We start from the raw sequence: 13,708 nt of genomic DNA, 5'->3' as shown, positions 1-13,708 counted from the left end.
GCTATGGAAAGATTGTGTTAACATTATTTGTTGTTCAAAGAAGCCGAAGACCACTAGGTCTGAAATATGCTGCGTCTTTGTAGCTTTACAAGTTGTATTTGGCAATTGCTGTGAAGCGTCGTCCACTCACCACTGCACATAGATGTAGCGTCTCATGCCAGTGCAGAGTATCACATCGAGTTCACGTTTTTTCGTAAGCGCATCTTCCCCAAACTCATTTAAATCGACTGCAAAATTACGGTGAAACAAAGCAGACGTACTGTCATGCTCCTCTGACGCGACTTCACAACAAAACGAGAGGTGCGTTGGGGGCAAACCATCCTGGGCAGACGCACCAGACATCGCAGCAGACGAAACGTTAGGTTTTTCCCACTTAATACTGTACTGTTATTTCCATAAATAGATAATGCATACTTTCAAGGTCAAAATAGACATGTTTGTTTTCAAGTGTTGTAGAAAATAATTCATTAAATCTTGATGCTAAATCTGGAATACAATGGCAGAGCAATGCATACCCTGATGGTTGAATTTGCCCAGGTTTCAGTTTTGCCACCTCCTTATGAAAACATTTTGCAATACGGTTTGCGTGTAAACAAGTGAAGCAAGTTTCAAATAAATGTAAGTGTATATCACTTTGTTTTACACCCGGAAAAAAAGCGTTGCGAATCTCAAGAACGTAAACCATCTGAAGGGGATCCATGGCCTGTATTTCCCATAATTCCCGTGGAGGTACAAATGCCGCTGAAGGAGCCCACGTAGACACTAGTGCCAGATTCCCCATAGATATTATTGTTTGATACTCTACAGGTGCTACGCCTTTATATAGTGCTTATTTTTCATTAAACCAAACACTGATTAAATAGAACATGCTTGAGCATACTCTGAAAAATATCACATCACTTGTTTTTTGCCAATTTTGGTCCTAGTGGGGTGATCAACCCATAGTAGCGTAAAAACATCGCGTCATGTTTAAGTTGCACAGACCTCGTAAATTATGTCGCCGTTCTCGGCATGGACGCGAGCCAGCGCTCCCAGTTTGCTGCATGCCTTGAAGGCCTGGATGAGTTTGTCGTCGTCCATCATGAGCGTGCCTTTGTAGGCCATGAACATCTTGAAGGCATTCACACCTGTGTTGGTGAGAATGAGAGGATTAAGTGAAATTTATAAATGATGGGACAAACCATGCTTGTCCCCATATGCCGGCGGTCTTAAGAAGTGCCGCAAAGCAATGGCAGATATAATTAATGCTTTCATTTGGCCTGGAGGGAGAGAGTGTGTTCCCCGAAGAAAAAATGACATGTTGAAATGTTTATCTAGACGAAAACAATGAACCATACACGGACCACTGACAGTATGCATCAACAGTTGACCACCCAAATTAAAAAGTTCTGGAATTTTATGAGCCAAAACTAAGATATGATTATGGGGTGCATCTCGGTAGTCGGGGTGGACCCTCTAGTGTTATCGACCCTTCGATATGCCTTGTGCATATTTCGTGAACGTCTTGTTTTTGCTAGTTGTGTCCACTAAAGGCTAATCAGGAAAAGCACGTGCTGAAGTTCGGGGAAATTGAACTATTCGTGTAGTAAGTATTTTCAATAAACTTCATTTTGCAGTATACTGTTGCATTTGACCACCTTGCTGAAGGTTCTACCGTACTCGGGCCTGTCGACATGCAGCTTTCTCTATGGGACATCAAAAGTACAATCTTCCTTTCCTCAAGTATAATCGAAAAATAATATTGCACTGCATTTCTAGCCTGAGATTTTATTTTATTTATGCATAAACTAAACATGAAGTAGTTCAAGATAACTAGATATTGAACAACAATTTAATTAAAATAATTACCATAAAACATTAGTGCATCTCGAGATTATTTACGGCACTCAACAGAATGCACTCAGCAGAATATTACGGCACTCAACAGAATATTGAGTGCCGTAAAATAGTGTGTAAGTTTGACGCATTCACAAGCAGTTCATCTAGTGTGCCAAAAGTGGTTAAGGGGAGATGCAAGTCGAAGAACGTAGGTTTTTTTTTCAAAATTATATATTTTCTTTTTTATTTGCTTTGACGAGTTTGGTTTCTCTACTTCCACAACAAAAACAAACCAAAGATTTAACTGTACTTGGAGTAGTTTAAAATCGCTTTTAAAGAGCCCAAGGTCGCTACCAAAAAACAAAAAGAGTTCATTGTCTAGGGTCCGCTGGAAATTGTCACCTGGCTTCTTGCCATATCATTTTGCATGAGGATTTGACTAAAGCCACGTGCTCAAATTAGCACCGATTGCCAAGCTCTCATGATTGAAGAAATTATTTTAAAAAATGTATGTTAGCTGCACAGATGAGCTTCGACTTTTACTTTTTAAGTGCATTTTTCTCAAGATGCATTTTAGGGCAACGTATTGAGATTTAACATCATGTTTTTCGGTACTTCTGACAGCCAGATCAGGATGAAATTTAGTCCAGATATTCCTTAACATGTGAAGAATGCAAGTATCTCCTTTAAAACTTGATATCACCTTTATAATTACCACGAAGCTAAAGCAATCAATTAGTACAAGCTGAGGGTATTAGGAATTTTCACAATTTTTCTTGCCCATTAAGATGTCTTATACGCACTTTCTTGATAATTAATTCCTTTCTACAGTTCATGGAAAGCAATATGCCATTGATGGCTCAGAACCATAAAAGTTTAATGGCATAAAACATTTCTCCAAAACAAACTGTATTTTACGCATGGTCGTGGCACAACACGAAAACTGGGCAACTTACTGTGAGACTAATTACATATTTGAAATCAGCATAACAGCCCATGTATACAGCAAAAAATTTCAAAGTCCTAGCCTAAAAATTCATGGAACTTTTTTTTCGAACCGCGTCTTCCTTTATTGTGCATCTGTCTGCATTAAACAAATTTTTATATGAAGATTTACGTATAACGAATGCCGAGATACTATGAAGATTTACTTATAACTTCACTGAGATGAAACTTGTATGCAATGTGCCTGTTCAGTGATACGTTTGAATCACTTTTGTTGTCTTAATTATTACGGTAATTATCAAGCAGTTACTTGTATGGTAGTGCTTTTAAGAAGTACGGTTAGAATGCTTGAATGACTTTTCGAATATGCCGTCACAGCATTCAGAATAATCTGTTGTGCGTTGTCATGCAAAAAAGGTGAAGCAAGAATAGAAATGCAAAAGTCTCGTACCTTTCTCCTTGGTCAGCGTTTCCATCTCCCTGAACACGTTCTCGTTATAGTCATCAAGGATTACTGAAAGGCCGTAGTCGCAGCAGATGCGTTCGTCGGCCCTGCTTCGGTAATCCTCATAAGCTTCGAGCAGGCTCATACTGGGAGATTTCTTGGTGACAAAGTCAACTGCATACAAAGCGGAAAAAAGAAACTTAATACATGTTAGGGCCTTACAAGACGAAACTGTGTGTTAAGGGGGGGGCGTATATGTCCAGGACATTTCAGAAATTTTGTGTGCCTACCTACGTAAATATTAAAAATAAGCCAATAGTGTTACAGCACAAAATGGACACTTGTAAATATCTTTAGGCAAACATTTTAATGAACCTGTGTCTAATTAGCTAATTGATTTTGTGGTAACAATGCGAGTCTATCAAGTGTTGTAACTCACAAGTTATATTAGATAGCTCAAAACCGATTTCAGTTATAATATAAGCACAACAAATGTCATCAGCATGCCGAATTTCATCCCTTCAGCTTCATAAATAACAAAGATAATTTTAATTGCCACGTCCCCTCTCAAGTTTAAACGAGCCCTGCAACAATTTGTGATCATGGTCACAAAACACTGCGGATCAGTAGTCGAGGCTCCCGAGAACATGCCAGCCAAACATAGCGCAGCACATGCCCTAGAATTCTCATTAAATTCTCAAGCCCAGCAAAAGATTTCTTTCCCTTCTCTCAACAAATGATGGAACAAGCTCAAAAATCACTCTTCATAGCCATTGTATCAGCCATTGGCTGATTTGAGCACGGCGCGTTCGGTCGTTACCAGGCTTGCCGTGGGAGGTCACCTCTTGTCTGTACGTGCACGTTGCTTTCACACTGAAAAGCCATGTATCCGAATAAAAAAAAAAAGCACATGTGATGTTTTTCTTTCCCCGTGCCATCTCTCCCTGCTTAGCGTCCAGTGCTTTCGTCGGATCGACGAGAGAAGACAGAAAGCAATTGCAGCGTGCGCTAACTCTTTGTAACTCCGCTAGTACTGAACAGACTCTAAATAAAAATTTTTGCGGCGGTCAATTTGTGAGGCAATGAGCTTCGCTTCTTTATTGAATCTTCGTTGCCATTGCTACAATCAAAAGTGTTGCGGGGCCCCTTTAAAGGCTAGGGTGTAGGCAGAAATTTTTCTCTATTTCTTTTTCTGATGGGGAAGATGGCGCCACCCCAGTCTGAAGAGGTGGCCGGGCAGTTCGAGTGCCGTTTTTTGCTTTGTATGTCATGGGAAAAAAGAAAACCGGAGGGGGGGGGGGGTGTAGAGAAGAAAGTGGAAGTCAATGTTTCGTTTTTAAATTTTGCACTGAAATCTGGTGTCACGGATTTCAAAGTGTATTTTGCTTATTTCAGAGACATGGGCTCAACGAAATTTTATGAAACTTGCGATGGTAAATGGCTTGTTCAGGGAACAATGTATGCTTAATTTTTACTGATTAGTAACCACAACGAAACTGGTAGCAGCAATCAATATCTATGACGTCGCAGCATTCAGTGAGGGCATTTCAACCTAGTGTCGTCATCTACATTTTCTTTTTGCTCGTTTTCGGAATTGTGAAAGAGTAAATTACTAATATGAGCAAAGGTTTTTTTTTTTTTTTCAATTTAGTGCACTAGGGTATATCTCGATCAGTAGCAGAACGTCAACAAGCTACACGGCAAGTGCGAGGAAGATTAAATGTGTCCATAGCAAATATAAAATGTGGCACAATGGTTCCTCAAGGAAATGATCAAATTAATAAAGCAGTATCATGTTTCTATTTGCTACTGAGCTACTGTCTTTTACAAGAATAGGTATTTAAGTTAACTTCCTCAGCTATTTCCAGTTTGTCATGGTTGAGACTTGATGTGCAATGACAAAATAGCTGTGTACAAAGCTACCATAACGCTACGTAATGCGGAAAAATACTATGCACTGGCTGCACCAGCACATGGGAAACGGAAAGCTCGACAGTTCTTTGAATCGAGGTATACCTTAGCCACATTTAAATGGATACTGAACAAAATTTTCCCTGCAGAGATTCTTGCCCAAGCTGAAAGATTAGGTGCTGAAATCACTAGACACGGCTTTCGTTTCACACGGAAACTGGCGGCAAATAACAACCTTGATGCATTTTTTCACATCTGCATCTAGCAACCGTGCCTAGTATGAGAGGAGGTGACGCTTGCAGATATTTTGTGCACCCAAGAACCAGCATGTTGACAATGACAGCTGTTGCCCATGCCTCTGAATCCACTCAGCCTCTACTACCTTTCCTAGAACCACTACGAATGGCGCAGGCAGTGAGCGATGTTCCTGGGTGGGCTAAAGCCCCTAAAGGAAATGGGCACGTCTGATCACCTTTGTGGAAGGGCGAGAGTGGCATGTAAAGGAGACGTGGAAAAAAAGAAGCAGCAGGACAGGAACACATGCTCCTTTTATGAGCTGCAGGGACAAGTGGCAACTAATGACATTAATGTTCGCACTGGCATGCAGCTGTCACACGCTGGCAGTCCTTAAAAAACACAGCCAGTTGTTCAGAAACATGTGCAATAAACTTATTTGGAGCAGTCATAGCCTCCGAGTATAATTTCTGTTTTCGTTATTTTTGCATCAAATCTGTTCAGTACCTCTTCAAGAAATGTGAATGCACACAAATTTAAAAGAGGTTGTCAGTGTATGTTATGCTAGATGTACCAATCATGGTGGTTCCTCCAGCCAACGCTGCCTTGCTGCCTGTGTAGAAGTCATCGGCAGTGCGCGCTCCCATGAAGAAGAATTCGAAGTGGACATGGCAGTCAATGCCACCTGGTGGAGAGAATGAAGAAAGAAAGAAAGGCATGCCTTTCCTGTAACAATCTTTGTACGTTACCAGAAATGCCTTGCTGATTCATGTGATCAACTTTAAGCTGATGAGCTAGCTTGTCTTCATTGTACAGATTATTTCAGCAGTAACTCCACTGGTTTATCATGCTGCCACAAGAACGTGCTCAGTACCAAAATTTAAGCAATACTGGCATCTACGTGCAAGATGAATAAATGTGCTACATTTTCGAAAGTATCCCTTGCTTGTTTTTCATAGCTTAATACTTCTAAAATATTCATGGAAATTTCTTCAAGGGCCTGTATCCTCTACTTTTGAGTGTCACACTGTTTTTTATTTTAATTGAAAAGTTATTACTTATTCTGACATTTCACACTAGGTGCTTATTGACCAAACTGTGCAGTGGGTGTCGTTACTTTGGAAAAACACCACATCATTGCAAACAATGTGCTGCAATTTAAGAACTCTGCATGAATGTCTTAAGTGATGACTGTTTGGTGTTGTTGACGTGTTATTTGTAATGTTTTAAGTAGCACTTTAGTTACTAGAATAGGATCATAAGTGCATCTAATACAGAGTTCATCAAGTGCACTAACAAGCTTTTGAGAGTAACGTTATGTAGCAAAAAAATTTGGAACAACGTGCATAAAATTCCGGAGTGTTCCACTTTTCTCTGCTTTGCGTTACTCTATGCTGTCATCCCATCACTTAAGCAAGAACCGCCTCGTCCAGCCAGCATCTGACGGTATTCAAAAGTGTTCACAAACATGTTCAAGGAACTAAAAGATACATTCCTCCAGTTCGTAACACATTGCATGCTTACCTGGCATTACGTACATCCCATTGGCTTCGATGGTACGAGTCCCACCGGGCACGGACAGGTCTTTGCCCACCTGCCTGAGGTTTGAAAAAAAAAGTGTCTTGCTTTGAACATGTAGCAATAATATTTGCAAATTAATTTCAGGGAAGGCCGCAAGATGCAGAACGTCTTGCGTGTGGTGTAATTGCCATTGATTCGTTTGCGCATCAATACGTGACTCACGGGATTTCTTCGGGGGGCTCTCAAATAAGAAAGCCCTTGGAGAAAATCATGAAGAATCATATTGACTTGATTGTAACGTGACTACGACTGTAACGCAAGGGGCGACTTTTCGCTGTGTTAAAAAATAAGAAATAGAATTTCGGTACTCGAGTGGAACAAGAGAGTCAATTGCAGGTAGCGAAAATCTGGAAAAACTTTCATAACATTTGAGTAAATGCAGCATGACTATTCCTGCCGGCAAAACTTGCTTTCGTGTAAGATGGACAATTTATCCACATGCTAATGCTTCCTCCGTCTAGTTTACTTTGGTGGATATTTATTTGCGCATGAATGAGTGATGCAGTCTTACAGGTATTGTCACTTACTTAATGATGCCATCTTCGATGAAAACATCCGCGTCGGTCGTCATGTCATCGTTGACAACTTTGCCGCCCTTGATCAGCAGTCTTGTCTGTGCGCTCTGCATAAAATAACAGTCAATTCAGTTTCAGTCGTCTGTAAAATGTTTATTTGAGCTTCATATACTACTAGTTTGCTAGACTAAGAATAAGTTAAGCGACTGCATAATTCCTTCCAAGCCTTACACACAAATATTTCCTTTAGTTGCAGTATGTACAACTGTAAATGCCAATGTAGTGCATAACAAAATAAAATGCTGATAAAAATGACATTTAAAATGTATTGCAGGTACATCAAAACATTTGCCATTGGACCTGTGCTGTAACTTCGTGTTATTAGTGCTAAGCATATTAGTAAGATGAGTTGGAACATAGACTGATGATTATTTGCTCTTTGTGAGTGCATTATCGTTGGAAGCTGGAAACTCGGGCTTCAAAAATGACAATTTTAGACACTTGAAACAAGCACAAGAAATTTTAATTTGGGCATGGTAATGTTTCAATTGACCACTATACACTGTTTAACAACTCTGACCTGTCTTTTGTATAAAATGCATTTAACCACTTATATGTTGACCACTTGTGTTAAAAAGCTGACTTGAGGTCTACTTGTGATACCTGGAAGCCAACAAACCCCAATTGTAAGTTGTGTGTTACTCTTCTCATTGAGTGGAGACTTGCCACTCATATGGCTGTTTGAAGATACACGTGAACGCTGTTTAGGGTCCCACGATTCCCTGAGTGGAGTTTAAGAATCTCCAAATAGAGTTCATGTGTCGCTTAAAGCGAGTCATATACGTAGCATGTCAGTGCGTACTGACAAAAAGGAGTCAAAGGACCCCCCTTTTTTGTTTTTCAAAAAGTACAATTGACCCGTAAAGATAACATTTCCTAGAAATGACGACATCGGGTTTGAGCGCCTAGCAGCGGGCATGTGCCGGGAAGAGCAATCGGCATTTTTGGAGTATAGTGAAGCAGCTTGCATATGAAACGATTCTTATTTATTTTTTTTCTTCCTCGTCACTGAAAGAAAGCTTTTCCCGAGCTACATTCGACAGTGAAAGCGCCTTGCTACCATGCCGGAAAGGAGGCTTCACCGCGCACAGAAAGGCGTTAGGAGAAGCCGACTTCAAGCACCGCGTCGCTTGGCGATTTTTATTTGCGACTAATGCGTGACGTTTAAACGGCGAGTTTTATTAGTGACCACGTTTGTGACTAAGACGCGACGTTTAAAATGGTCGTCAGTTAAACGATAAACGAGGCCCCATAAATGTGGAGATGGTGCAAATGTACCCACGAAAAAAAAAAGGAGGGGGGGGGTGGCACAACTATAGCGACCATCAAGAAAGATGAGGACAGTTAATCTTTGTAATTAGAATGTTTGTATCTGGATATATATCGAGAAAACCTGGTGAATACTTGCTGTTTCGGTAGCTTTCCCTTTCGTCAACGCGCTATTTTACTACGATAAACTCTCGCGAAAAAAAAAATGGAATTTTATTTTTCGAGCCAAATACCCAACACGATTCTGATGCTGCCATTCGCTTCGTAAGCCGACGACCTTTACTGCATTGGGTCGCGGGATCGAATCCCGGCTGCGGCGGCTGCATTTCCGATGGAGGCGGAAATACTGTAGGCCCGTGTGCTCAGATTTGGGTGCACGTTAAAGAACCCCAGCTAGTCGAAATTTTCGGAGCCCTCCACTACGGCGTCTCTCATAATCATATCGTGGTTTTGGGACGCTAAACCCCACAAATAAAATCAACTTTATTGCATTGAGCGAGACACACGCACAATAGGGCCGTCAATGTCTTGATAAAAACTCGGAACTTTATTTGGCTATTCCCAGTCGTGCCCACTACTGTATATCTTGGCGAACAGCAGAGACAAACTCAGAAGAACAATCATTGAAGCTTACAGTATAAAGTCGGGGAAGTTTGGCGCATTCACAGATAGACAAGTGGCACGTTAAGAGAGGCAAATATGAATTTATCGCAACGCTATTGCTATCCTTGACACAGGCACGAAAGCAGGGAAAACGTGAATATTGCGTTTGATAAGTGCACGAGTTTTACTGAATACATAGCACCCCTGTGCGCGGTTTGCCTCCAGTGCCCTCTCTATCGCATGTCACCCCACCACTTTTTAGTTTTTTTTTTCGTTTCAATAAATTCAAATTCAATTGTTAGATGCGCTTTGTCTGTGTATTCAAGTTTTTTTTCTTTAACTGTCCTCGACGTTGCAGCGCTGCTTTGCCTACAGTATTTTTCTTCCAACTTGCCCCCAAACAAGCTTTCCCTTTTGCGATTCCTCACAGTCGTGTAAGTACTCCTTCGAAGGCAAGATGCCGCCTCACGGTCAGGGACGGTGATTATCAGTAAAGAGACCGCTCTAATCTCAGCCATACACTTGAATACCCCCCCCCCCCCGCTTATCTTATCTGCAATCTCGTTTGTGACCCCGAGTGTTATTGCGCCCCCCCCCCCCATCTCCCGTGAAACAGCCAAATATGTGGGGTTGCGTTCGGTGGTGGTAATCGGTCGGCCCTTATCACCTTTTTTTGTTTATCTATTCAGCACTTCGCACGCGACGTTGGCAAAATTTACCGTGGTAGCATCCGTACCAGCAATTTTTCGGATAGTATACATTAGCAAAAACTGCTGCAAAAAGAAGGAGAATGAGAAATAGAGAGAGCGTGACGCGTAAAATTACAAAGTAACAACGATAACAAAAAAAAAATCGAGCAGTAAAAACTGAGCTTGTCTATACGCATGTTCGAGAACACACAGACTATGGTCCGTACCTCTGTTTCGCACTTCGGGCTACTCACTTCGCCCTTGTGGCGAAGCAGACTAAGAAAAAGAAAACGTTTATAAAACAATAGAAAGCCGTTTCGGGTTATATTTATTATGATCCAAATTTCCTCACCGACACTTTTTGCCCACAGTATCATATTAGAAGAAGGTCACGAACTATAGTAATGACCAATTTTATTTTGACGAAATACAAGGAAATAATCCGACTTCCTCCCAAGAGACGTCAAGCCTTGGTTTTGTTTGCAGTGCCATTTTTTTTCTCCCAATTTTGGTTAAGTCATTGCTACTAATGATTTCTGAAGTTTTACGTGCCAAAACATATGAACACAGGGCTCGAAGCAGTGTGGGAATGCGAATTAATTTTGACCGCTCACGGGTCTTCTTGCATTCCGGCTCGATCGAAATGTGACGACCACGGCCAGGAGTCGAACGCGTGACCTCGACATGCCACTGGCGTTAATCAACAAGGTCTGAAGGGGTGGTGCATGATTCTTCCCCCCCCCCCCCTATTTCCTGACGATCGATGGGAGACACCCTTACGACTGCCCCTCCCCCCCTCCTTCCGGACATTTAGCTTTCAAACATGCATTTGCTTCACGGTTTATTATAGCGCTTTCAACTTTTCCTTTAATGCCTGGTTATTTTGTAGTGTGTACTCGGGTCGGACTTTCCGATGGAGGCGGAAATGTTGTAGGCCCGTTTGCTCAGATTTGGGTGCACGTTAAAGAACCCCAGGTGGTCTAAATTTCCGGAGCCTTCCACTACGGCGTCTCTCATAATCATATAGTGGTTTTGGGACGTTAAACCCCACATATCAATCAATACTCGGGTCGGATTCCCAGAGAAGGCAAGCTGGTTACAGGGGGAGACAGAAGGTTAGATGGGCAGATGAGATTTAAGAAGTTTGCGGGTATAAATTGGCAGCATCAAGCACGGGACCGAGTTGACTGGCGGAACATGGGAGAGGCCTTTGTCCTGCAGTGGACGTAGTCAGGCTGATGATGATGATGATGACTTGGGTCGGCAAGATGCGAGTCGCCTTCCCGAGATTTTTTCCTTTATTTACGCCACTGCTCGACCTTATCTCGCTCGACTCCTTAGCTGCTGCTAATCTACCACGGCGAGTATTGCGCAAGTTAGCTGGCACACCCAAGCATCTCGTAGACATTCGATCGCATTCCGCGATCAATTAGGGACCGTCCCTACACCGATCAGTTTTGTGAGGCTGCTGCGCGCACGAAAATATATAGAGGAGACAGTAACCATGTGATAAAAACCATATGCTACAAAGAGCAGAACATGAGTAAGAGAAAAACAAACAACAAAAAACAAAAGCACTGAAAAACGGCAAAGAAAAATCTATAAGAAAACGAAACAGAAAGGTAAAGATAATATAACTACCTGCCCGCACCGAAACCTTCGTGGAACCTGAGTTCCTTCTCGGACAGCACCGCAGCGCACGCAGTTGATCGAGGAGGGGGGGGGGGGGGGGTTCACAGGGGACGAAAGCAGCGCGAGGTTAGAAGGGCGTGACCTCCCTTTCGGCGACTCGGGGGTCGTGACCTTTTCGTCTTCGCCGGGTGCGGCGTGCGATACTCGAAGGCGGAAGTAGAGTTCGCGAAGCGAGGAAAAGCGAAGCGCAACGGCGGCGGAACAAGGGCGTGGCCTCGTCATCGGGCGACGCGCGTCTTCCTCTTCCGTCCAGTTCCGCCCTGGCCGAAAACGCCTATACGTACATCTTCCCGCAGCACAGTGCACTACGTGAATCGCTGTCGAGAACTGACGAAAGCTCGTGTAAGTAAAAAAAGAAACGACACAAAGCGTGATGCATATTTAGGGGCGAAGCTCCCAAAGCCGTGGTCTCGGTCCCTTTTAGCTCGTACGAGACTGCCTAGTTCGATGAGTCATTCAGCAGGTGCGGGCAGACAGACAGACAGACAGAGAGACACAGACAGACAGACAGACAGACAGACAGACAGACAGACAGACAGACAGACAGAATAGAATGGTAGAGACAGACAGACAGACAGAATAGAACGGTAGAGGCAGGCAGACAGACAGACAGATTAGAACGGTGGAGACAGAGAGACACAGACAGACAGACACAGACAGACAGACAGACAGACAGACAGACAGACAGACAGACAGACAGACAGACAGACAGACAGACAGAATAGAATGGTAGAGACAGACAGACAGACAGAATAGAACGGTAGAGGCAGGCAGACAGACAGACCGATTAGAACGGTGGAGACAGACAGACAGACAGAGTAGAACGGTAGAGACAGACAGACAGACAGACAGACAGACAGACAGACAGACAGACAGACAGACAGACAGACAGACAGACAGACAGACGGACGGACGGACGGTCGATTCACGGTTTACCGACAAAACCCTCCGAAGCTTCGCCTCACTCATCATCATTCACTCCGTAAATATGGTGTGATTTTTTAAAAACTTTTTCTACCATGTGAGTGTATTGTTTTGTGCTTGTCCTTACGTAAGAAAAAGTAGTACGAGGAGTGGTAAGGACGAGCGTGTAAAAGGACACAAAGCTAGGGTGGTCCGAATGGGTCTTTTATCCACTTTCATTTCCTACCCAGCGCGTGTATTGTTTCAATTATTGTTGAAGTGTTACGTCGTCCCCTTCCCGAAAAAAGAAAACCGTGGTGTGATTATGAGGAATGCCCTATAGTGGGCTCCGGAAATTCTGACTACCGTATTTATCCATTTTCAACGCGCCTCCGATTCTGACGCGCATGACCCAAAAAGAAAAAAAAATACAGCTATGAGGTATAGTGTAAACGGGTGTACCAGACTCTACCGTGCATGCGATCTTAAGGCCTATTTTCCTCGAAAAAAGCTGCATGTTGGTGGAATTGGGTAAATACGATATATGTTGTTCGTCGTGCGAGTGTTTTTTGACAGGCAGGCGAGTATGCCTGTCAAAAAACATTCGCACGACGAACAACATATATCGTGCGAGTGTTTTTTGAACACGTCCTTACGTAAGGACAAGTAAACAAGTAGGCGTAAAATGACACCTACAAGATAATACGTGTTTTTCTACTCTCTTTTTTTTCTACCCTGTGTGTGTGTGTGTGTGTGTGTGTGTGTGTGTGTGTGTGTGTGTGTGTGTGTGTGTGTGTGTGTGTGTGTGTGTGTGAGTGAGTGAGTGAGTGAGTGAGTGAGTGAGTGAGTGTGTGAGTGAGTGAGTGAATGAGTGAGTGTGTGTGTGTGTGTGTGTGTGTGCGTGTGTGTGTGTGTGTACTTGTCCTTACACCGCTTCTTGGCAGCGCGAATAGTCATGAAGTGGCACCAACTAACCATTATATAACGGCTTTACCTTCAGTGTGCCTGCAGTTTGCCGAGCTCAGTCTGTGACTCAGGCTTCC

At 42.8% G+C, this 13,708-nt stretch overlaps 1 protein-coding gene across 2 annotated transcripts in view; it reads right to left on the bottom strand.

The window, feature by feature from the left end:
- The window catches only part of LOC142774656 (dihydropyrimidinase-like), a 55,652-nt gene that overhangs the window by 14,735 nt on the left and 27,209 nt on the right, over nucleotides 1-13,708 (bottom strand). For both annotated transcript variants that reach the window (XM_075875280.1, XM_075875279.1), the window contains exons 2-6: nucleotides 7,462-7,556; nucleotides 6,878-6,951; nucleotides 5,928-6,038; nucleotides 3,215-3,382; nucleotides 985-1,127 (exon numbers count right to left, since the gene is read on the bottom strand). In XM_075875280.1, the coding sequence (XP_075731395.1) occupies nucleotides 985-1,127; nucleotides 3,215-3,382; nucleotides 5,928-6,038; nucleotides 6,878-6,951; nucleotides 7,462-7,556 (591 nt within the window). The remainder of the gene's footprint in view (nucleotides 1-984; nucleotides 1,128-3,214; nucleotides 3,383-5,927; nucleotides 6,039-6,877; nucleotides 6,952-7,461; nucleotides 7,557-13,708) is intronic.

This window comes from Rhipicephalus microplus, chromosome 10, assembly GCF_043290135.1.
Source record: "Rhipicephalus microplus isolate Deutch F79 chromosome 10, USDA_Rmic, whole genome shotgun sequence".
In the NCBI taxonomy this organism is placed as follows: domain Eukaryota; kingdom Metazoa; phylum Arthropoda; class Arachnida; order Ixodida; family Ixodidae; genus Rhipicephalus; species Rhipicephalus microplus.
The sequence above is the reverse complement of the archived record's forward strand: the minus strand, read 5'-3'. Positions and strand labels throughout refer to the sequence as shown.